The 24,107-nt window shown below is 39.7% G+C and overlaps 4 protein-coding genes and 1 pseudogene across 5 annotated transcripts; 2 read left to right on the forward strand and 3 right to left on the reverse strand.

Annotated features, from left to right (window-relative positions):
• The first annotated feature begins 34 nt into the window (after window positions 1-34).
• On the forward strand, window positions 35-2,723 carry LOC133734119 (uncharacterized). Of its 2 annotated transcripts, none has more exons than XM_062161757.1 (9): window positions 35-170; window positions 831-995; window positions 1,085-1,168; window positions 1,264-1,344; window positions 1,417-1,556; window positions 1,661-1,775; window positions 1,864-1,933; window positions 2,269-2,331; window positions 2,428-2,723. In XM_062161757.1, the coding sequence occupies exons 2-9, from the start codon at window positions 934-936 to the stop codon at window positions 2,503-2,505; spliced, it is 693 nt and encodes a 230-aa protein (XP_062017741.1). In that variant the 5' UTR covers window positions 35-170; window positions 831-933; the 3' UTR covers window positions 2,506-2,723. The 2 variants fall into 2 exon arrangements, with proteins under 2 accessions (XP_062017741.1, XP_062017742.1); XM_062161758.1 differs by having other exon boundaries at window positions 51-170; window positions 826-995.
• A 552-nt stretch (window positions 2,724-3,275) lies between these two features.
• LOC133733488 (uncharacterized) lies at window positions 3,276-4,322 on the reverse strand. The gene is made up of 2 exons (XM_062161120.1): window positions 4,163-4,322; window positions 3,276-3,794 (listed from the first exon to the last, which is right to left on the reverse strand). Exon 2 carries the CDS (start codon window positions 3,781-3,783, stop codon window positions 3,574-3,576), a length of 210 nt encoding a protein of 69 aa, XP_062017104.1. The 5' UTR covers window positions 3,784-3,794; window positions 4,163-4,322; the 3' UTR covers window positions 3,276-3,573.
• Window positions 4,323-15,406: 11,084 nt separating this feature from the next.
• On the forward strand, window positions 15,407-18,213 carry LOC133728220 (ribonuclease 3-like protein 2). Its single transcript, XM_062155626.1, has 4 exons — window positions 15,407-15,815; window positions 16,133-16,285; window positions 16,417-16,784; window positions 17,608-18,213. The coding sequence occupies exons 1-4, from the start codon at window positions 15,423-15,425 to the stop codon at window positions 17,807-17,809; spliced, it is 1,116 nt and encodes a 371-aa protein (XP_062011610.1). The 5' UTR covers window positions 15,407-15,422; the 3' UTR covers window positions 17,810-18,213.
• Window positions 18,214-18,363: 150 nt separating this feature from the next.
• LOC133728221 (uncharacterized) lies at window positions 18,364-20,176 on the reverse strand (annotated as a pseudogene).
• Window positions 20,177-20,888: 712 nt separating this feature from the next.
• LOC133734123 (GDP-L-galactose phosphorylase 2) lies at window positions 20,889-23,817 on the reverse strand. Its single transcript, XM_062161760.1, has 7 exons — window positions 23,089-23,817; window positions 22,743-22,864; window positions 22,595-22,654; window positions 22,239-22,481; window positions 21,966-22,151; window positions 21,589-21,837; window positions 20,889-21,496 (listed from the first exon to the last, which is right to left on the reverse strand). Exons 1-7 carry the CDS (start codon window positions 23,207-23,209, stop codon window positions 21,137-21,139), a joined length of 1,341 nt encoding a protein of 446 aa, XP_062017744.1. The 5' UTR covers window positions 23,210-23,817; the 3' UTR covers window positions 20,889-21,136.
• Window positions 23,818-24,107: the final 290 nt, after the last annotated feature.

The raw sequence follows: 24,107 nt of genomic DNA on the forward strand, positions 1-24,107 counted from the left end.
AATTAGAACAAACCGTCCTGGACCTTAATTGAAAAAAAAAAAAAAAAAAAAGAGGTTAAAATCGGCGGTAGCTCTATTACTCCTCAATCGATTCCGTTTCTTGAGCTGCAAACCAAAGGGATTAGTATTGGTTTCAGGCGATTATGCGAATGCTATAGAGAGTTATAGTGGTGAGTTTCTCTTCTTTCGTTTGGTTAATTTGATTTTGTTCTGAAATTTCGATTTATTTGCATGAAAGAGTGTGATTTGGGTTCAATTGGATACCGATTGCTGTGACGGAGTTTTTTATTTATTTTATTTATGGTAAATTGGCTGGCTGTGTTTGAAACTTTAGGTGTGGGAGGTTTGTATGGAGTTATTACAGCTTTGCCTATAATAATGTGTTTGTGAAATTTCCTCATAGAGTTGGAAAGTAAGAATATGAAAGAGGAGTGAGCTATGTATGTTGGCTTCAAAATGTAGGAAATGCAAACTATGATATATCTGATGGAATGTCTAAATCTGAGTAGAGTGTCACCCAAAACTGAGCTTGGTCAGAAACATGCTGAAATGAATTTTGTCAGAAGGACAGTTTCATCTTTCTGTCATTGCTTGGTATTTTAGAATTAGAGGTGTTGCCTTGTGCAAGAAAAACCAGCCTTCTTCATTTCAGACAGAGGAAAGTAGATGGTTTCCTACCCACATGATTAGTACTTTCTAGTGTCAAATGTTGAATTAAAGCTGATCTAAAAATGTATTTGCCCCTATGTTTCGTGAAAGGATTCTTTTCTTTCCTGGGTGTTTGCTTTCTTATGGACGTAATACTATATTTTGTTCTGTTTGAAGAGCAGGGCCAATAATATCGTGCAAAGGAACAGTAACTACTGCTGGCTTTTCCATTTTCAATCATAGCTGAGTAATTGGTGATTATTCCTCGGTTTTGGTGGTAAACAAATGCCTCGATACAAAGATGAACCTCCTGCTGTTCGTGTTTACACAGTCTGTGACGAATCAAGGTCTCTATTGGTGTTTTTTTTTTTTTTTTTCTGTTCCAGTTTGTATAAATTTGTTATAAACGTCTTATTGATATAATTATTTGTGGCAGGTATTTGATAGTGAGGAATGTTCCATCTTTGGGATGCGGTGATGAGCTGTTGACGCTGTTCTCATCCTATGGAGATGTAGAGGAGTAATTTACTGTCTTTTCGTTGTTAAGATTTTATTTGTTGCTAGCAAACTATTTTGTCTGATGCTATTGTATCAATCGTCATTTGCCATGTTCAGGTGTAAACCAATGGATGCAGAAGATTGTGAGCAATTCACTGATGTTTACTGGATAAAGTTTCGTCTTGTCAGCAACGCCAGGTGAATATCATACGACTTGTGAAGAAATTAAAATAGGGCCAAGGACCAGACTAATGGTTTTGTACATTTTAGGTTTGCAAAGAGGAAGTTAGACGAGTATGTTTTCCTTGGAAATCGACTGGGGGTTTCTTATGCTCCTCAGTTTGAGAGCCTTGCCGACACAAAGGACAAACTGGAAGGCAGGAGAAGAGAAGTTCTAGCACGATTGAACCGTAAGTTCTGTGTATGGTGACAGAGGCTCTTATGTGTTATAACCAAATTGGTGCGAATAGAACTTAATACATATCTGACACATATGATTTATTTATGATATCAGCTTGTGGTTCTAAAGGGTCCAGAGTTAACAAGTCAGGTGCTTTAACCGAGGTTTCGTTCGATGCAACCCCGTCCCAGACTTACAGTGATTCCCAACGTGTAAACTGTAGCCCAAGGTATGTACAAAGCATGTTAGGATTTCAGTTTCATCTCAACAGAACATCTTTTATATAGCTTGACTGATTGCCTTTCCTTTCTGTTTAGGGACTATGGACAATCACAACTTACTTCGCAAGTTAATAATCCTCCCATTACAAGAGTTTCCTCTGAGAAGGTTTGTTATTGCTCTCAGATGTTAACAAGTCTCATGCTTATAACACTCTTCCACTTCTAGCGCAATTTAGCATAGCAGCTTTGTAGCAACAATAAAGTAACCTGTGATTGCTATGGGTAGTTTGCAATAGGACGCCATTCCCAGGGTGACCGTTGGAATGAAGCCAAACCATGGATTTATTTTCAATAGGTTGCTAGTCAATGTATTAAAAGATCTGTTTTGGATGGGATATGGTTCAAAGTATTAAAAATTGTACCAAAGTTTGAAATACTTGAATGCTGAAGTTGCCTGTGAATTGCATATGGCTAACATGATCCTTTTGTAATTCATTGAAGGAATATTTTGCTTCCCCATCCATGAATCAAACTGTCCAGATGGTCAGGGAAAAGCTCGATAAGGTAAGCACCTCAATGGCATGAATTTTTTTTGTTTTTTCTCTGAATCTTCTACAAGCTTGTAATAGATTTATAATTTCATTCTCTTCTCTCTTTTAGATTCAATCAAGTACCGAGCATCTGCTAGAAGGTCATAAATCCAAGAAAGCAAGGGTGGACAATAGAAGGAGAATCTAATGCATTTGAGAACGAGCAATCCAATTGGATCTGGAAATTGTGTTTTTGGTCTCGCTTCAGCTGTCATTGAACTTTTGCTCCCTATTATTGTTTTTTTAGGAGGTTCAGAATGAATAGGAGGTTAGTTGATCATGTAATCTACACAGATTAGAGAGTATTTCTTATGAATGATAATGTAAAAGGCAGTTTTGTAAAGGAAAAGCAATCTCCTGATGTTAGCAAGCGCTCCAAATGTATAGATTTCTACAGAAAGCCATTTCAGTTATAAATGCTAATGCAAATGGTTTAGAGATCATCAAAGCTAAAGAATCTAAATCGATCTTACTGCTGGAGGCATATACTGCAGACATAAAGGATATCAAAGGCGAAAGAGAGCCGACTGTTTCAAAACAACTCCCACTGATTCAAAGCATTTCTTGCAATAGCTAGAGGGCATCTTAATTATACTTGGTCAATTTTGGTTTGGACCAATTCTGAGTGGAATTACGAAATGATTTTAGCAATAGTGTATCAACCTCATAATTAATTCAAAGCCAGCACCGCTAGAACAAATGATAATCAGCAATCTAGTTCTACCACATTACTAGAGGTTGAGGCGGGGCAGATCATTGCTTAATCAAAACTATGAATCTGGGAAGTCAAAGGCCCCCTCTATGTCATTGTCATTCAGAACAGCGACCTTTTGGCCTGCCTTCATGAATCATCACAACAGTGAGGGAAACCAACTCATTGAAGACATTCTTGAAAGAGATGAACAATATAGTCCTGTGTGATGGTGTGCAAATTCCATTTAGAATCTACAATAGATGTTTCAAAACCATATCATGTCAAACCTTCATACAATAAGAACCAGGAGGTTATTGCAATTAATGTAGAAACAGAACATAAGCCAACGAGTAGCAACAACTCTGACTCCTGAACCACATTAGTTTTTACTCGGTAAAAAAATGTAGACAGTGATTAAGAGGGAAAATGGGATCCCAGTGGAACCCCTTTCATAAAGTTAAACATAACAAAAAACTGTGATACACGAGTTATTGAAATTGAAAATCCAGACCACCGTACCAATCACGGTGCATCTTTCTGAGTAGGAGCCGCCTTCTCATAACGTTGCCTGAACTTGGCAACCTGCCCAAGGTTCTCAGCCATTTGACGCTTCGCCTTCAAGTGGTAGACTTTACCGACATGGTGTATCTTGGTCATCATAACGTGCATCAATCTCCCACTCTGTGTCACATAGGATACCCATTGCATCTGAGGGTGCAATCCTTTCTTCATCTCCTACCAATCTGCAATTTCACAGAACAATGTTACAGAAAATGTAAAGATATTGTAAAAGAATTACTCAGGCTATCATGAACAATATCAAATACAACGTGAAAACACTCGGCGGCATTCGTCAGAGCAATAGCCACATCTTGAGTTGAGCATTTTATCGAACAGGTGGCGTGCATTTTGATTTCATGCTCAAGCATGAAATGAAAGCAGTCAATCCAAGAACCCACAATACACAGATAACGAATTTCAAAGATTTAGGGCATGAGAAAGCCTAGCTCAAGCATCCTTTCATGGAAGACAGACACGAACATTTTTGTCCAAGGGAAGAAAATAAAGAACCAAAACAATTCAACAAAACAAAGAAATAATAGCAACCTACTTTGAGTTTGAACTGAACAGACCGCTTTCTTCTACACCTCCAGACTTTGAAAACAGTTTTCGGTGTTTCTGTGAGTTGTGGGTATTCAGAACGGCCTATGTTTTTGCAGAGGGAAGTACTGTACTGACTAGTGAGAATGGGGCTACAACAAAGAAGAAGGTAGGGGCTTTGCTGCCTGGTGGGCTTGATGGGCTTAGCCTAGCCAGATTGAGATCAATGAAATTGAAGCCCGGTCCTGGATTGATTCAAAAAATCTTCAAAATCAACCAATTTTTTTTTTTTTTTTTGAAAAATGAGAATTCCACAAATGGTCACTCAACTATGACTCATTCGACACTTTGGTCACTCAAGTTTCAAATATATCACTTTGGTCACTCAACTATTACACTGTCAATCACTTTAGTCACTTTGTTAATTTTTTTCATTAAAAAAAAATACTTCTTAAGTGATTGACAGTGTAATAGTTGAGTGACCAAAGTGATATATTTGAAACTTGAGTGACCAAAGTGTCGAATGAGCCATAGTTAAGTGACCATTTATGAAATTTTCCCTTTAGAAAATTACATAATAGCACAAAACCAATTTGTTGTTGTTTTTTTTTTTTTTTTTTTTTTTTAAGAAGGGCCGATGCGGCTGCCCTTAAGCCTTGATTAATGAAACAGAAAGATACATGGGGGGGGGGGGGGGGACATGGTGCCTTAACCCCAGCTTACAATTAGCGTTACGAGAATGTCCCGCAATAATAGCAAGAACCTCTACAAAAATAATGTATCCTAATATGCACCCCATAGCAATGGTTGCACTTCTGGCAACTGCATTTGCTTTATGGTGACAGACCGGCAAGATCACTCTCACGAAGAGGATCATTAGTTGACAAATAAAAATAGCTGTCTCACTATGTTGCCAATCGGAACTAACCGATGGCACTCTGTTTCATTCTGTCACTATGAGGTGGCGTCCAGTCAACAACGACACGCCTCCTCACTAGACCAGACAAGGCACACCTAACGTGCAAGTCAGGACAAAGCCCACCTAATTCTACCGGGAAATGGCAGAAATTTATTTGAAAAACAAACCTACTAGGACTGAAAATAGCAACAATACTTATAATACCTAGTAAAAGATCACAAGCCCACCAGGAATAGCCCATCAACAGAGCATAGGCCCACGACCCAACTTCCTTGCATCCTCCCTCGCGTGTTGTCAGACGTGTACCACCATTACCGTCGGAAAATTCTGCCAGCGATCCACGGCTCGCACCAGTAGCCGGACCACGCTAGCGTAGGAACCGGCCGCCGCCAAACCACAGAAAGGTCGAGCCAAGTCCGGCAGAAGAAGCCATTGTGGGTAGAAGCCCAGCAACAGTGGTCGGATCTTCGTCACCCGGAAATTCCAGTCGGATCCGGAGTGCAACCAGAGTCGCCCTTGCCCTCCACGAGGCTTCCACGACATCGACCACAGGAGGATCCAAACGTCGAAAGCCCGAGTCAGAGGTTGTAGCGTGCCCCGCATAATACCAGAAGTCCAGTCCTCCATCGTTCCTCACCTTCCCAGCCTCTACCCTGCCTCGGACTATCACCGGTGGACTCAGACTTCAGGACTACCCGTCCGACGATGACATCTCGTAGACGTGCCGCCGGACGGAACATTTGGACAGAACAGTTTTCGCTCTTCGAAAACGAAACTTCCTTTCCGACAAGTGCGGAACATTTGTTGTTTTTTAATGCTCAGAAATTTCAAAATTTAATGCAATTTTAAAAATCATCCACAATTTTGAAAAGAAAGGACAATTTTCAAAACTGCCCAAAACTTTAAAAGCGTTAGTTATTTCTTATTGTGAAAATCATTGTTGAAGAACCATCTGTTTTCCACGAAAGGATGCTTGAGCTATGTTTTCTCATGCTTGAATGGTGGTCATTGTTTAAAACCGTCAATTATTTCATACTTTAAAAGCAATTCAAATTTTAAAACGGCCCATAGTTTTGAAACGCTCACGATTTTCAAAAGCGGAAACAATTTTCAAAAGCGCCTATAATTTTAAATCCGCCCATTGTTTCTTGAAATCCTCTATTTGAGAGCTCTCTATTCAACCTATAAAATTGGAGCTCAAACCAAAATAAATCATATATACTTCTATGTGCATCTAGTAAAAATGGTGTTCAAGATCTCTAAGACCTCTAAAGGCCAAGACAAAGAGAAATATATTGCTGGAAGAGATTTGACACTGAAATTCAATCATCGAATCAATGATTTACCTGATTTACAGGTATCCATACTTACTGTTTCATTGTAGTTTTGATTTTTTGATAGGCTGAAAATAGCACTTCAATTTAAACCTTTGTTGTAGTCGCTCGAATGTAGTAAAGTAATAAAGGGATCACTCAACTCTAAGGATTGGAGGGAACACTTGAGCTTCACGTTGTACCTAAGAAACAAAAGAAACTAGAAATCGTTAGTAACTAAAGAAATACTGAAAATCAAACAAGAAACAAAACACAAGAGTGACGCCTAGACTAAAACACAAACGAAAACAAAACTAAGCATTGTATGAAACAAGTGATTGTTTTCTCCCGTTATGGATGCTTGGCTTGATTTGGTATTGCATTTACCTCTAAATATGATGTTCTTTGTGTTTTCAAATCAATTCTTGACTGCCTGCTCTATGCTCACTGAAATTTTTACTCATATAAGATGGTGAAAATGGAAAAAGAAGTGTGATACAAAATGGAAAAATTGTACGTGCCATATAAGAGAACAAATTGTTTAGAGTAGAAGTAGAGTGGTAAATCTGTATTCTCGTTTTCTGATAACTGGCTGTTCTGCATTGGTGGCTGTGTATGTTTCATAATAAGTTGGATATGGGTAGGAATGCATGCATCAAGTGTTTCTTTTGCCATTCACGAAAGATGAGTACTCTTTGGCTAATAATTTTCTAATCGAAGGCAGTGTGCAAATTGTTAGAGATAGAAGATGGAAGAAAGTTACCGCTGTTTTCAACTTCCCCTCCACAGCTACAAATGCTTCTTTTGTGCTGCGGAGATATTATAATTCATTGCTTCTCCACTATGAACAAATTTACTATTTCAAAGCTCAAGCATGGAAGGAGCAAGGGAAATGAGAGAGTAAATGTTCAAAGGAAGAAGCTTACGGCTGAGCTAGCAGCTGCAAAGGTAAATTTTGAGGAAGCACAAAGTAAAGTAATCAGTGTTGAAAAGTTGTTTGTATGAGTGAATATGGGTGAGGTAAGCTATAGGCAGGGTGTGAAAAATTATGTGGATCAAGCAAGGTATGAAAAGAGAATGAGAGAAGAAATGGATGCTTTGGAGATTGAAAGGGCTATTGGAGGTCAATATCGAGGAAGCACAAAGTAAAACGAAAACGAAAACACAAACACAAGAAATTATTCTTTTGTTGCAGTTAAGCTATGTTTAGGTGTGGCGTCTGGTCTAAACAAGAATATATTTTCTTATGTAATAGGGAGAGTAAATTTAATCATATATTTTATATCCTTGTAATATTACGTGATCTTTGTGTTAAGAGTATAGTCAGAGTCAATACAGTTAGTCAAAGATAAAAGTGATAATAATAGTCAGTATAAATAGGGAGGTTTATCTTTCACTGTATGTTGGTTACCTATTGTAAAAAAGCTACCTAGAGAAAAATCAGAAAAGTACATCGTCTTCTTCCTTTGTTCTTCTTCTTCCTCTGTTATGTAGCTTAGGGCTTATTCTTTCACCATGATCAGAATTTTCAACATGGTATCAGAGCCCATGGAGGCCTGACCATCGCTCACCGCCATTGTTTTCCGCTGCTATCTGTATCAGTTCGTCAATTTCATTCTTCAAAAACTCAGATTGATTCAGTTTTGTACAATTACCAGATCAGATTACCAAATTTCTGCACAATTACGAAGAAAAATCAAGATTTGTATAATTACAGGTGAAGAAATATCAAAGTTTCTAGTATATCTGTAGCTGTTCATTCTCAATTCCTTAGCTCCCTTACTTTTCAAGAAGCTTGTTCGAAGATTCAAGTTGGTTTCCTCTTCAAGATTCAATCTTGTAGCTGTTCTCATCAAGATCTGATATGGCAATCTCAAATCAATTTTGTAATCCTATCTCTGTTCGACTTGACGAAACAAATTACCCCACCTGGGTTTTCCAGATGCATCATTACCTTCGTGGCCATGGTTTACTGAAATATGTTGATGGTTCTTATACTTGCCCTCCACAGTTTCAAAGTGTCGACAATGCCGAAGCTTATGAAAAGTGGTTGGAACAAGATAGCTTGGTAATTTCGTTGGTCACAACTACACTTTCTGCTGATGCACTTACTCTAGTCATTGGATGTCAATGTGCAATGGAGGTTTGGCTCACTCTCAGGAAAAGGTATGCTCCTGACTCTGAGTTCCATATTATGCAATTAAAGTCTGCTATGCAAAGTATTCAGAAGCGATCTGATTCCATAGAAAAGTACTTGTTGAAGTTTAAGAGTATTAGAGATCAATTAGCTATCGTGGGAGTTGGAATGTCTGATCAAGATGTTATGGTACTCATTCTTGCTGGATTACCTAGTGAATATGGTCACACAAGGCAAATCATTAGGGGAAAGAATAATATTGATTTGGAAGAACTTAGATCATTGTTGCTTTCTGCTGAATCTGAGATTGCATTCGAACATAAAGCATTGCTATTGTCTTCTCTTGCTGCTATGATTGCACTAAACAATCTTGCCAATTCATCTCAAAGTGTGCAATATGGAATACCAAGTATAGGAATATCATCTCATGCAGTCTTTCCATCACAGTATGCTGGTAATTGTTCTTTGGCACCTCCCCTACACACTGCTGCATCAAATGTTGGTTTCTTGCCTAATGTTACCTATACTAATGTGATATCTGGTATGCATGCTTATAATCATTTCAACACCTCATCTTCTGACTCCAATATCCATCTTTATAATGCTCCATCACCTATCTCTACTACACATTTTGGGTTCCCACTGAATAGCATGATATCAAGTTCAGCTTTTAATGTGCCTACTGCTCCTCCAAACTGTCAACAAATGCTTCCATTCACTTCAAATATTAGTTTGCCACAGTCAATACCTAATTCTGGATATATGCTGAACAATAGTGTTGGAAATGGAAATTATGTTTCATTATCTGCTTCATCTTATGGTTATGCACCTCAGAAGGGTAACTCTATGGCTCAAAACGGTGGATTTATGGCCCAAAATGGTGGTCACATGGTTCAAAATGGTGGATATGGTTATGTTCCTCAATACAACTACTCACAACAGCAAGGTTTCTCCAATAACAATGGTGCATACAGTAAAATGCCACTACAGCAAGGTTCATTCTCACAAGCACCAAAGAATTCATGCTCTGAAGGAGGCCATACAGAAGACAACATGAATTATCCCAACTTTCCAAACAAGGGTGCAAACTACTCCAACATGATCAATGACAACAATAGGCCAAGAAACAACAACAGGTCATCTTATAACAATCCAATTGTGTGCCAGATTTGTGAGAAACCAGGTCATAGTGCATACAAATGTTTTCAAAGGAACTCTCAACCTCAGAATGGCCCCTCAAGCTCTACTGTGGTATGTCAAATCTGTAAGAGGCCTAGCCACGTTGCAAAAAGTTGCCGCTATAGACATCAGCCATCTCATTCTCAGAAATTTTGTGACTTGAATAACAACTATATGCCGGATAGTCAAGTTCTTCAATCTCCATATAATGGCCACAATGCAACAGAATGTTTGCGTAGTATTCAACCACCAAGATGTGCAGCACCTAAAGATTTGTCTGCTTCAATCTGCACTCAACTACATCCACCCTCCATTGCCACTCAGCCAAATAACAATTCTTCTCAATCACTAGTTGTCAAGCCTCATTTGCAGCAAGTTCTCCTCAAGAAAATTGAAATTTTGCAGACACCAAGAACTTGTAGGCAAGCTTGTGAGTCTACGAATTTATGGCAATCACTTCCACTCATTCCTCCTGGTTGAGACAAGTGCTTGATCAATTTGCTGCGTTTTTGCCAAAGGATTTCACACTGCACAGTTTATATCTTTGCTGCAACCTAGTACTTGGTCCCCAAGTACTAGTTTGAGAGGGGATGTTAAGAGTATAGTCAGAGTCAATATAGTTAGTCAAAGATAAAAGTGATAATAATAGTCAGTATAAATAGGGAGGTTTATCTTTCACTGTATGTTGGTTACCTATTGTAAAAAATCTACCTAGAGAAAAATCAGAAAAGTACATCGTCTTCTTCCTTTGTTCTTCTTCTTCCTCTGTTATGTAGCTTAGGGCTTATTCTTTCACCATGATCAGAATTTTCAACTTTGTACTCTTGCGCCTCTATATAAAGGTCCTATTATCAACTAAGAAACATACAATTTTCTCTCAAATTATCTTATTTTACAATACGTTATCAACACGAGTCCTAACCCAAGCACCAAAAAGCCAGAAAATCTCTAAAACCGATAATGGGCAATGGGCAATGGCCAAGTTCATGCCTTCTCCAATTTGTGATTTAACTATTCAACTTGGAATGATAGATTGACTTGGGCAACGACTCGGTAAAGACCATAAAGATCAGGGATTGAACAAATCGAGGCATTTGAACCCAAAACTAATTTGGCAAACCGAGTCTCAATCTACAAGTCTAAAATAGGATGCATCTAATGAAGATGGAGATGGATAAATGGGAGGGAGAGGCAGGGTTACTAAGGCCATCTCTAGTTGTGGCCTATGGGGTGGATATAGCCCAAAAATGAAGATTTCCATCTCCAATGAGGGGGCTAAGCTAAACTAAAAAAGCCATTTGAAGGGCTATAGGGCCAAGGGCTGGGCTAAAGATGGCCCTTTGTATAGCCCTCAGGCTATATTTTTGTGGGCTCTACATTGCTGCTCTAAATAAATTAGATGAGATAGAATATAGAGATCAATGACTGAGATTGATTAAAATTTGTAAGTGGTTGATGTCAGCTATCTGTTTCAAAATGTATTTGTTGGGTTTTTTTTTGGGAAAATGCTCATTTACCCAATTTTAGCTTAAAATGTGCCCACTTGCCCGACTAAGAGTTTTTAAACCCCATTTACCCAAAACACTCTAAGGGATTATTTCCCCTTTACCCAATTAATTCTTTTTATTAATTTTTGGGACTTTTTTGCCCTCTCCTTCAATCTCTCTACTCTCAGTTTCTCTCTCTCTCTCTCTCTCCCCCTCACCGATTTCTCTCTCCTCCCCCCTCACCGATTTCTCTATCTCTCTCTCTCTCTCTCTCTCCAGAAGACGTCGGATCTCTCTCTCCCTCCCTCCATCGCTCCGGCAGGTCGCCCACGACGCCTGCTCTAGCCATCGCCGCGCCGAAACTCGTCGTCGTGCTCTCCGCTGCCAGGCTCGACGCCAAGCCGACGGTCCTCGTCGCTGAGAAGCTCGGCGAGGCCGGGGTTGACCTTCTGAAGGAATCGACGACGGACTGAAAATGGCTATCTGCTATTGTGCAGTCATAACCATAAAAGTTGTAACATTAGTGCCCCCCAGTAGACTTTGTATTGGGGGCCAATGATGACTGCTTTATTTATTGACGGACTGAAAACTGCTATTCCAAAGTAAATGTAGTGTTAAATTGCAGTAGTTGATAAATGAAAAAAATTGTGTTGTTTGTGTCAGTCTAGTGGGGGGCAGTAGACAGAATATTGACCCTCATAATGTGGGTTTTTAGACATTATCTGTTGTTTTGAGTGTGAATAACTTGTATAATCTGCGAAACATAGGAAGCGGTGTAATGTTTGATGGTCTATTGGGGGGCAGTAGACACATTAGTGCCACCCAATAATGTCTTTCTTAGGAGACAGTAATCATCTCTTGTTGATTTGTTTGTGATAAAGTGCAATACACTGTGAATCCTTGAAACTGGTGCAAGTTTTAATGGTTTAGTGGGGGGCAGTAGACACATTACTGCCCCCAAATAATGTCTTCATACGAAGTCAGAACCCTTCACTTAACTGGTGCAAGTTTTAATGGTTTAGTGGGGGGCAGTAGACACATTACTGCCCCCAAATAATGTCTTCATACGAAGTCAGAACCCTTCACAAAACTGGGGCAAGTTTTAATGGTTTAGTGGGGGGCAGTAATAATGGTTTAGTGGGGGGCAGTAGACACATTACTGCCCCCAAATAATGTCTTCGTGTTAAGTTTAGGGTTTAGGGGCAGCGTTAGGGGCAGTAGACACATTGCCGATGAACTGCGACGAGGACGTTGGAGTGGCTGGATCGCCGATCAATCGAACGGCGACGAGAACGTTGGATCGCCGACTGGAGCTTCATCGTCGTGTTCAGATTTGGACTGCATCTCCGGCGCGGCGATCAGAGAGAGAGAGACAGACCGGAGGTGGAGATCATGGGGAGGAGAGAGAGAGAGAGAGAGAGAGAGAGAGAGAGAGTGGAGGTGGAGATCGGGGGGAGAGAGAGAGAGTTTGGGAAGGAGAGAGAGACTGATAAGAGATGGATGAGTTTTAATTTAATTAACAGGGGCTAAAATGTCAATAGATGTAAGATTGGGTAAATGGGGTTAAAAAACTCTTGGTGGAGTAAGTGGGCATTTTTTGGGCTAAAAATGGGTAACTGGTCACAGCCCCTTTTTTTTTTTCATTTTCAAAATGTAACAGCACTTTTGCAAAAATAATAAATAATAAAAACAAAATATTCAATCATATCCAAAAAATGAATAAGATTTTATCAGAAAAATAATTATATAACAGTAGAAATAGCATAATTATAAAATACTATATATTTGAAAAACGTAACGAAAAATAATAAAATAACATGACATTTAAACTTATAGCCCTAAGGGTGGAGATGGTCAAAATTATAGCCCTTACTATTTGCATGAATAGTGATTTTAGGGGGCTTAAATTTAGCCCCCCACAGCTGGAGATGGCCTAACATGACGATTAAGATACCTAATGGAAAAAATTTACTATTACCTCCATCTTGGGACATCTCAAGGATCTGAATTTAGAGGTGCCACTTTAGCTTTACTTTATACAGCAATGTATGCAAATAGTTTCTTAAACAGTATCCATAAAGCACCCTAAGGAAATAGATCAAAGCCATTATGCAGAACACGGAACACGACCCAGAAGAAGTAGAGCTGATCAACCTGAGCATCCAGAAGCTCTGCTCTTACTTTCCCAAGAACTTGTTCCTCAGCATAATACTGCATTTGAAAAATGCTAGATTTTTAATGAGGGATTTCAGTTGCCATATAACCGTGCTCAAAATTCTTGATGATGCTATTGAATGGTTTGAGGCTCACGTTTCTGTTACTAATAAAGTTGCCTAGATGACAAACTAAACCTAATGACTACGGTCCGGCAAGCCCTCTGGGCCGAGTCCAACAACTCCTTTGGTGGGTCCCACTAATCCCGTCCCGTCCTTAGGCTCTGGATTGTAAGGACGGCACGAGATTACTGTGGTGTTCAACACGTCTAGCTCGGCTGAAGTGCTTGGGATCATATATATGATGTGCACAATCCCTCCAGGATACTCATATGCAATGTATTTTAGAAAAGTTACCACCCAAGCATCAGTCCAAGACAGTACTTAAATTATTACAGAAGGCAATATCAAATATAATACTACGTTAGTCCAAGACAGAATTTAAAATATTACAGAAGGCATCATGAAATATAATACAACATTAGCCCAACGGACTTCTATGTCCGACTTGCGGTTAGTCTTCTTCTTCAAAGTCTTTGTGACTTCCAGAAACCAGTACTGCCAAACCCAAACGGAAAGGATAATAGATGATGTAACGACGACGTACACGGAAAGTGGAGGTAGTTTGTAACCAAAAAAAAAAAAAAAAAGTGGAGGTAGTTGGGAACAGTTTGGAAGGGAAGAAGAGTGGAGTGAATAGTGCTATCACGGTGAAAAGGAAAACTACACCCATGATCATCACAACGCTAGCTAGCCACTGATGACTACTAACTACTACAAAAACTCCAGCCTTGAATGCTAAGGACAGCATTGTAAGCGCGAGCCCCAACAATGGCAATGCTATACGAAGAGGCACCAAGCTTAAATCCCCTAGTTGTGCCCAAATGAGAGTGATTGCTACAAGGACAGAATTATACATAGCAAGTGTATTGCAGATCACGAATACTTGGAACATTTCTTTATTTAGCAAAGTTGCCGTGCCCTCATGAGGGCCGGAGTTATTGTAGCCGCCTGGTATTGTGAAACCAGCTCCAAATGACACTTGCAATGAGTGTAGTCACCACCAAAGAGTATTGACTGTGTCCTTATTGCATTGCTTGTTTGGTAACACTAGCTGAAAATTGTTACAAGAATTTATTACTCTGTCCATAACATCTTCAATTTTAGTTCTGACATCTCCACCGTTGCCTCCTAGTGGTTTAGTTGTCGAAACTAACCACTCTTGCTGTGCATTCTGTCCTGTTTTCCTTAGTACGTAGAAGACTCGAACTTTGAGCTTGCTGTGCACCCGCTGATTTCAGTGCTATCCATGCTAGCCTCTATATATATGTGTAGTAGAAAACAAAAATTCCAATATAGATCATATTCTTGATAAATGGAGGAGACAACATACCATAAGAAAAGAACATGTAACCATAAGCATCAAGAGTCGTAAACTTACCCCGTGAAACGATGCAGTAGTCTCCAAAGTATTTTCTGCAATATCAAGAGCTGTCATGCCTCTAACATTCAAGAGCTTCAAATTGGCCCTTTTATCCCAAGTCAGGATGTTCACAACTGCTGGATGTTGGTAAATTGTAGCCAAATGTAAAGGAGTATTCCAGCTTTGTTTTTTTGGTTTATCAACATCTTAAATTCACCTTTCTCGAGAAAATATTTCACAAGATTGTCTCTGCCACACTTTGCTGCAACATGAAGTATATTTCACAAGATCTGGATAATGTTCAAGAAGCAGCTTAACTATAGGAAGTTATTCTATACTCTCCTTGCAAAAAGTGAAGTCGGAAGAAAGGAAAGATGACACGCCCCACCTACCTAACCTAGGAATTTCTCGCCCATCACTCATCTTCCTCGAAGCAGCCGAGAAAAAGAAGCAATCGACAAGAAGAACAAACAACTTTAACTTTAAGAAACAAAAGAGTGGGGCATGAAGACCATCACTGTTGGATAAAACAGCGACTAAATTGCAGACCTTCGGTTTCCTTTTGTTATTGAAAACCATCCACCAAAAACATTTGCAAAATGAACGGAGGATCTAACGAGAAAATCCCCACCGTGACACCACTCGACCTCCACGCGCCGTCACCGGAAATGAAAGAATCGGTGGAAGCCGTGGAGCGGATCGTAGACTACGACTTCAAGAACAACAAGAAGCTTCTAGAGGAAGCTCTCACCCACCCCTCCTTCCGCGCAAGCGACGCCGTTTCGTATCGGCGGCTGGCGTTCTTCGGCGACGCCGTTCTTGGCTTCGCTGTAAGTAAACACCTCCTCCTTGCTTACCCTGGAATTGTCCAAGATGACCTCACCAATCTACGCTCCGTTAACGTCAGCAAAGAGAGGTTCGCACGTGTCGCCGTGCGACATGGGCTTTATACCCACGTTCGCCGCACTGCAACTGCTGCTCTCGATGATCAGGTATATATGTGTGTCCAGTAGCGTTCCCCTGGGGTCAGCAGCTGACAATGGGTAATTTGGTCACTCACCGTCCGATTGAAATCGGACGGTTGACAGCTCTCATCTCAGATTTCATCACTTAACTGTCAACCGTCCGATTTCAATCGGACGGTGAGTGACCAGGGGAACGCTGCTGTATGTGTATCTATGTTTAGTTCGTTTTGGTTTTTGTTGGTCATTTTGAAAAGACAAACTTGAATATTCTGCATAAACCTTATTTCAAATTGGATTTTTTTTTTCTTTTTTACCGGATAAAATTTACGTTAAACTTTTATTAGGTTAGGGAGTTTACTGAAGTTGTAAGCCGAGAAGAGAAGGCGCCTCTATATGGAGGTTCTGTAGTAGCCCCCAGAGTTCTTGCAGAGATTGTGGAGTCTGTGGCTGGTGCTATTTGCTTTGACTTGAATTTTGATCTCCAGAAGTTTTGGAAGGTATGTACTTGATCGAGCTTCTAATTTAACTTGATATAAGAAGTTTAAGAAGCTTTGTTTAGTTGTTAAGTTTCGAAATGATTTGGATTATAACCTATTAATTAGTTCTAGTTATTGATCTACATTTGCAGATTTTTAGTCATGTTTTGGAGCCTATAGTTACCCTTGAAGAGTTGCAGCAACAACCTCATGACCCCGTCACAGAGTTGACTCAGTTTTGCCAGAAACACACGAAGGATGCCAAAATCAAGTACGAGAGAGATGAGACCAAGAGTACTGCGAATGTGTATGTTGATGGCATGTTTGTTGCCTCGGGTTCTTCTGAACAGACAAAAATTGCTGAGGTCAGTGCTGCTGAGATGGCTCTGTGTAACTTGATGCAATCGATGTCATCGGTTGAAGATGCTGCTGGAATTGATGGGTCATTTCCTGTTGAAAGAGCAACAAATGAGTTGCATAATCTTTGTGCCAAGAAGAAGTGGCCTAAACCAATTTTCACGTATGACTCTTTACTTGTGAATGAATTTGATTTTATGATATGCTTGCTACTTTCTTTTGGTGGCGCCTCCTATTAGATTTAATTTGTCAGCCCCACATAACCCCTATAGTATAGCTTAGTCTCGAAGATATTTATGTGGTCTAGCTGACGCACATTAGAACCATACTGAAAACATTATAAAACAGAATTAATTATGGGTTTGGACAATTGCTTTTGCTCTCTGTATAAATTGCAAGTTGGTAGGACTATTGTTTCAGGCTGGAAGATGCAAAAGGTTTCAGCCCTGTCCTGTTAAGAATTCAAAGGGATTGGGAGATTGATTTTTTTTTTTGCAAGCTTTTTAACAGATAAATGTTAGATTTAGTACTCATAATTTCACCATGTAATGTTGGTTCTTGCTTTCTGTGGGTGTGGCGTGGTCAGATCCAAACTTATTTTTAGATTTGTTTAGTTGTTGAGAGGGTTGCAGTCTACACAGTAGGATTAGTAGTTTGCAGGCTGGGGCATTGCTCTCCATATGGTATAAAAAAGCCTAGAAAGAGTAGAGTGACAATGTTTCCATTACTTCTCTTTTGATAAGCTGGTGATAGTCTGTTTGATCTTCCTTTTTTTCTTTTATTTGTGACCTCTAATTCATTTCTGGAGCTTCATTGATACTATAGGTATGAGAAAAAAATCTTTGTAGTTGTGTAATTTGGGTCTGTACTACTGTAATGCTTGTTGGTACGTGATTACTGCTTATAAAATATTCCATATTAAGAAATTAATTTGCTGATTTCGAGATGTTTTGTCAAGTAAATCCAAATTTATTTTTCTATTATAGCATCGAGCATGAAGAAGGTCCTCCACACGCGAAGAAGTTTGTATCCAAGGTAACTATACATGGTGTGCTATCTGTAACAGGAGACAAAAAGTCGAGACGGAAACATGCGAAGAATTCTGCTGCTTCTTTGATGATCCGCCGTCAGACTGATACATCTAAAGTTGTTAAACAGTCCGAACACATCAGAAAGGCAAGCCAATGAACACCGCCAATTCAACATGGAAATTTTACTGTAACAACGCTTGAGCTCTACGCACCACGGCCATCACCTGAATGAGTGTTTCATTTCCGGTAATGGCGGTGATACGCAGAGGGTGAGGGGTGTTAAGTTGAAGACTTTCATTTTGAATTGACGCGGTTCACTGTCAGACTGAGAGAGTATTTGTGTTCTGGAGTCTTATACAAATGATTGGTGGTGTAACTTCAGATGTAACGGACAAACTATCCTAGAAGAACCTCCAGTGTTATAGAGGGAAACTGTTATGGGTGCTTATAAGATTGAAACATTTGGTTTGTGCTTCTTATTTATAGAGGGAAACTGTTACAGGTGCTTGTAAGTTTGAAACATTTGGTTTGTGTTTCTTATTCATGGATGCTTTGGACCTATTTTTACATGTTGATCCTGATTGGAAGCCATGATAATCCCATATTTGGATATGTTTGTTATTGGTTCCAGTCTACAATCAGACTCATTTTCTTTAGGCAAGGTCATGACCTTTGCTTGATGCAGAATGGATTGGAAAGGTGCCACTACTATCTGCTCGATGAGAATCGGATAAACATCTTTCTAATAGGAAGCGAAGCCCTTTGAGATAACCTGTTGATGCTGCACAATGAAGTGGAGTCCTCCCTTTTTCATCCTCTGAATGCTCTAAGGTAAGTCGCATTCTTGATATTATGCCTAGGACATCTAGAACCAGAAATTGAATCATATAAAGGGATAAGTAACTAATCAGTTGTCACATAGAAAGGTCAAATGCAACATGACTGTTTAAAAATGAAGGACATATTCCATCCTCTAAAGATATGTATCCGAGTAATGATAAGTAAATACCTTCTTCTGGCTGAGAATCGCAGCATGCAACGGGGACTTGCCCTCCATCACCAAGTTTATGGGCGGCACGCCATTACCTTGATCACCTGTGTTATTCTGAACTGCAGTAGTGCCATTTATTAGCGTCACAATTTCAACAAGCCCAGCTTCTGCAGCTAGATATAAAGGGGACTTTCTCTCCTTGTTAGCACAAAATGAAACTGAAGGGTCAGCCTTGATCAAATACTGTCTCCAAGTGATTACCATTTATCAGGGCCTCATGCAAGGGAGTATTTTCCTCATCATTTTTCATTCTGAACACTGATATATCAACCTTTTCAATGTCCGTCGCTTGACCTTCACCGGAATCCAGATTCACATACTCCATAATGCACCTTGTCATATTATCATCACCCCCTCCGGTTTTGGCCGCAACGTGGAGTGCAGTGTCACCTTCAAAGTTTTTAACCAACAGAAGTGGCGGGTGAAGCTTCATGATCTTGATGGCTAGACTTACATGGCCGAAAGTCACTGCTGTGTGAAGAAATGAGTTATTCAGCGGGCTTAGTCGGGACAGGAGCTGAATCGAAGCATTTTGATCACAATTTGCAACCTTCTGAATAGCTGTGATAAAGTCAGTTTGCCTTCCCACACTAGCATACCTGTACAACTGATGGTACAATTTTGAGTGATCGGTTAGATGACTGTCCTGGATTTGATTTTGATGCATTCTTTGGCACGGTAGAACTGGTTTGATCTAGCCTCAAGTCAACGCTGTTTATGCAACTTCTACATAAAAGGAATCCAGGGACCAGGGGGATCTGCGCACAAACATTTTGATAAATAAGAAGATAAAATATCAGTCTGTACAACGTTTTGTGTTTCCCCTATTAATTTACAGACCAATACGTAAACTAGTCCTTGCCGATCTGCAAGTCTACTCTGTTACAAGCCGCCATGGTCAAAGTCTTCTCCAATTTGTGATTTGATTATTCAACTTGGGATGCTTCATCGACTTGGGAATGACCCACTCGATAAAGACCATAACAAACATGGATGGAACAAACCGAGGAATTTGAACCCAAAACCAAATTTGGCACATACAAAAGTTACAATGTCCTCGATCTACAAGTTTCAGGAACTAGAGCATCTGCTTGAATTGTATTCACTGCAAACATTGGAATTGGGCATCTGCTTGAAGCTGAGGCATGCTCTTGCGTTTTAAATGGCTTCTGATTTGCATGCTAACATTTAAGGATATCTTCTTGCAAGCATTGTTTAAAAGAACATGGACGCACACGTAACGGCTACTTACCGGTATTTCATATTGGGTAAATTCCTCCTATGGTACCTGAGGTATTGCTACTTGGACAGTTTGATACCCGATGTATTAAAGGGGACAGTTTGGTACCTGAAGTTAGACTTTGTTTGACACTTTGGTACTTCTGTTAATTTTTCTGTTAAATGTAAGGATAAAATTGACATTTAGAATATATGTATAAAAACATAATAAAAAAACATGAGTTTGTGGGTTGATTGCCGTTCTTCATAATTTTATAGGTATGAATTAATGTTTATGAGTTATGTTGAAGGTGAAATATTCGAATTTTATGTTAAAGAAATATAATAATCAGATATTTTTTTGGTACTATTCTCTATGAATCCACTGATTTTTCCTCCTCTTCATAAACACAATGCGATGATATTATTTGGTATTATTTTAGGTCTTCATCATTTTTTGGGTCATTTAGGAGAAAATGAAAATGAATTAATGCTTTTGGGTTATGTTAAAGTTGACATAATTGAATTTTATGTTTAAAAAAATTTAGTTGTACGAGACTAGTTTCAATGGAGTACTCTCATGGGTGTTCACTATATGATTACTATATTTCTTAAACATAAAATTCAAATATTTCACCTTCAACATAACCCATAAGCATTAATTCATACCTATAAAATTATGAAGAAAATCCACCACAAACTCATGTTTTTTTTATTATGTTTTTATACATATATTCTAAATGTCAATTTTATCCTTACATTTAACAGAAAAATTAACAAAAGTACCAAAGTGTCAAACGGAGTCTAACTTCAAGTACCAAACTGTCCCCTTTAATACATCAGGTATCAAACTGTCCAAGTAGCAATACCTCAGGTACCATAGGAGGAATTTACCCTTTCATATTTGGGGGCTCAGCGACAGAGAAGCATAAATAGTCAAAACAAAAACTGCTGCAAGAGGCCATCATAGAATAAACATGACATTTATTGATCATCCACAATAATAATGTCTACAGAGTATTTTACACAGTACCCATAAAGCACCCTAAGCAAATAGATCAAAGTCGTTATGCAGAACATACAAACTGCAAAAGTAGAGCTGACTATGCAAACCCAGTTTTGCTTATTTAGGCATCGGCTAGCATCCAATACGGTAGAGACATAAACCCAAATGGCAAACTGCAATACTAGATTTGTAAACCACTGATCTGCTCATTACTGCAGAACGAGGCATTCCTGTGTCCCGGACACTATAGCATGACGGGAGCTTTTGTTAATGGCATTGACTTCTTCATGAGAGCGAGGCTTCACATCTGGATCCTCCAGTAAATTTGCATTCCCATTATCGCCACCGCAAGCAATGGCTCCAAATATAAGAGCATTCACCTCTTGGAACCTCTCTTCAGAAAGAGAGACCTCAGCCAGGAGCTTCCAAGCATTTTCATCAGAAGCCTCATCATAGTCCTCCCTCCTCTTTAGCACCATATGTCCACTAATTTCCCACACAGCTGGATTCACCTGAGTATCCAGAAGCTCTGCCCTAACTTCCCCAAGAGCTTGTTTCTCAGCATAACACTGTATTTGAGAAGCGCAGGGTGAGTGAAACAGCCAATGAATTATAAACATGATATAGCGTATTCAACATTTAAGGTTCATTAACTATATACCTGTGGCAAGAGAAAGATCCGCTTTCCACAGTCGGATATGAGGACATTGTAAGGAATGTTGTTCTCTTGAAGGCAAATGCAGGCATCAGAGACAGAGTTTGACAAATCTTCCAGAGTATTTCCACCCTCAAAAACTAGACCTCTAACAGGATAGTTCAGAAGCTCAGAGATCTTCACCCCAACATCCGAGGTGGTTATTTTCTTAGTAGGAGCCTTTTCAATGGGAAAGGTTACGGCCAAGTAGTAAGCCTGTACAGGAAACAAAAATCAGCAAACTGGAATTGTTGACTGATAAACTATATTTAGTAGTGAACCATATCAGAAACAGAAACTTATAGTTAGTATCAGTTTGCTAGAAAAGTGGTGCAGCTAGAAACCTGGAAGTGAAGGTGATTGATGGTAGCAAATGCACCCAAGCTGTTGTAACCCAACCGGAAGTATGGATTCCCTGCTTCTGCCGCCATGTGAAGTGCAAGCAAGAAGCTTTCACGATCAATCCTTTGTGGCAAAGACTCAAGAATACGAGGAATCAACAGCACATGCCCATATTCAATTGGACTGACCTGTTGAATGGTGGATGGTTAATGCTGAAAACTTTCACTCGAAATAACTTGTTAAAAACAAACAATGCACAAGAAAAGAGAACATACATTGATGGCAACAACGCTCGGAGAATTTTCAACATCAATAGGTGCATTAGGGTGAAACTGAACTTCACCATCTTCACTCGCTTCAAACTGGAACAGAACCTCCTCTTGGCCAACTTTAGTGAAGTTGAACTTGCTACCATCAAAAGGTTGGAGAACCTTGTCAACTCGAAACTCGGTTGGTCGCTTCTTAAGGTGGCGGCCCTCATTGAGCTGGGCAATGAAGCCAAACTGGCCGGGGATCACCTAGACCAAGTAAAATAAAAAAAAATTGGTACCAATATCTCGATTAAGTAGATAAAGACATTGTTTTGCAGCTTGAATCCAGGTAATAATGACAAAGGTGGGCAAATAGTAACCTTGGTTTCGCAGGCAGTGACATCATATCGAAATAGCCCCTTCTGCATGCGATCCTCCCACTGCAATGAAGTGATGAACAATTTCAAAAATTATTACACATAAGAGGCAACAGACACGGCTTGTGATAAAATACTGCAACTAATTTACCTCTCCAAGAAGCAATGAGTCAAGAAAAGCGACGGGAGCCTCTTGCTTCTCATGTCCGGAAAATCCCTTGTCACCAGATGAGTTGTTTTGCTTCTTGAAAGCATACAATGGAAGTTTTGCTCCTACACAAACCCAAAAAGAAACAACCCCATCACCAACAAGCCATAAAATGAGCTTTACTCTTACTCCACCCCCAAAATATATTCGCAAATCCCAAAATATAAGACTAGTGACACAATCAAACAAAACCCGCAATTTAATCAATGATGCATTTTCTTGACAAACAGAAATCCAGGCACAAAAAAAACTTGGACAACTCATCTGGTGGTTTAATTCAAGAAATTACCTGAAATGCAACATTTGTTGAGGCAGTTGCGGCCACAGCCCCCAGCTCGGCGACCCTCGTCGGCCTCATCTTTCTGGTAATTCGAAACCACAGTAGGAACCCTCTTGATCTTCAGCATCATTTTTTTTTTGTTCTTTTCTTCTTCTTTTTTCGCAGAAAAATCAAATGAAACCACACAAACGACGACAAACAGGATCTACTTGCAGAAAATCTCGAAACAAATAATCTTTCAGCTAAAACCAGAAACTACTAAAAAAAAAAAAAGCTAGAAAAACAAAAGCAAGTGGGAAGCCTGAACACCACCACCGGCGAGGAAAAGGAGGTCGGAAGGACTTCCTCCTTCAGACGGCAAAGCACCACGCCCGCCGTGCGGCGAAGGGTTGCTCTCAATTACACAACCCTTACGTCGGACAGTCCGGACATGAATGAGTGGCCGTGAAACTCTGTGTATAGCCGTGATGTCTACAACTCGTCGAACCGGGTTTTACCCCAAACGGAACAAACCCAACACCTCTTCTTCTTCTTCGCAGAAAAATCGCAGCAGCAAGGAATCCGAATTCTAAAAAAAAAACCCAGATGCGGATCGAGAATGGGGCAAGTGTGTTTGTGGTGGTTGCTTCAAAGACCCAGATGAGGGATTGTTATATAGATGAGGAGGGGGTTTAGAGAGGACGGGGTGGTTGTGGCTGAGGATGTGCCGTGGGGTCTCTTGTGGGTTTCGTGGCCTTGGTTTTGTGCGACTTCAAAAATACTACCGTGTATGTATTTTTATGTATGTAGACGATAATTGGGAAATTTATCAGAGACTCTCTGAGAATTGATATGGGGGAGGGGTTTTGGGCCCAATTGGTCGCCGGAAAGGGACAACTTTTAAGCGTACGGACGGGAAAAAGCGACCCTCTTTTGTTTTCTATAAACCCCGGATTGCTTAAACCGCCTCCAAGTAATTTGGAAATTAAGAAGATTATTTTTATTTTTATTTTCGTGCTAATATTGGGAAATTAGTCTTTGGCCACAAT

This window comes from Rosa rugosa, chromosome 2, assembly GCF_958449725.1.
Source record: "Rosa rugosa chromosome 2, drRosRugo1.1, whole genome shotgun sequence".
Lineage (NCBI taxonomy): Eukaryota > Viridiplantae > Streptophyta > Magnoliopsida > Rosales > Rosaceae > Rosa > Rosa rugosa.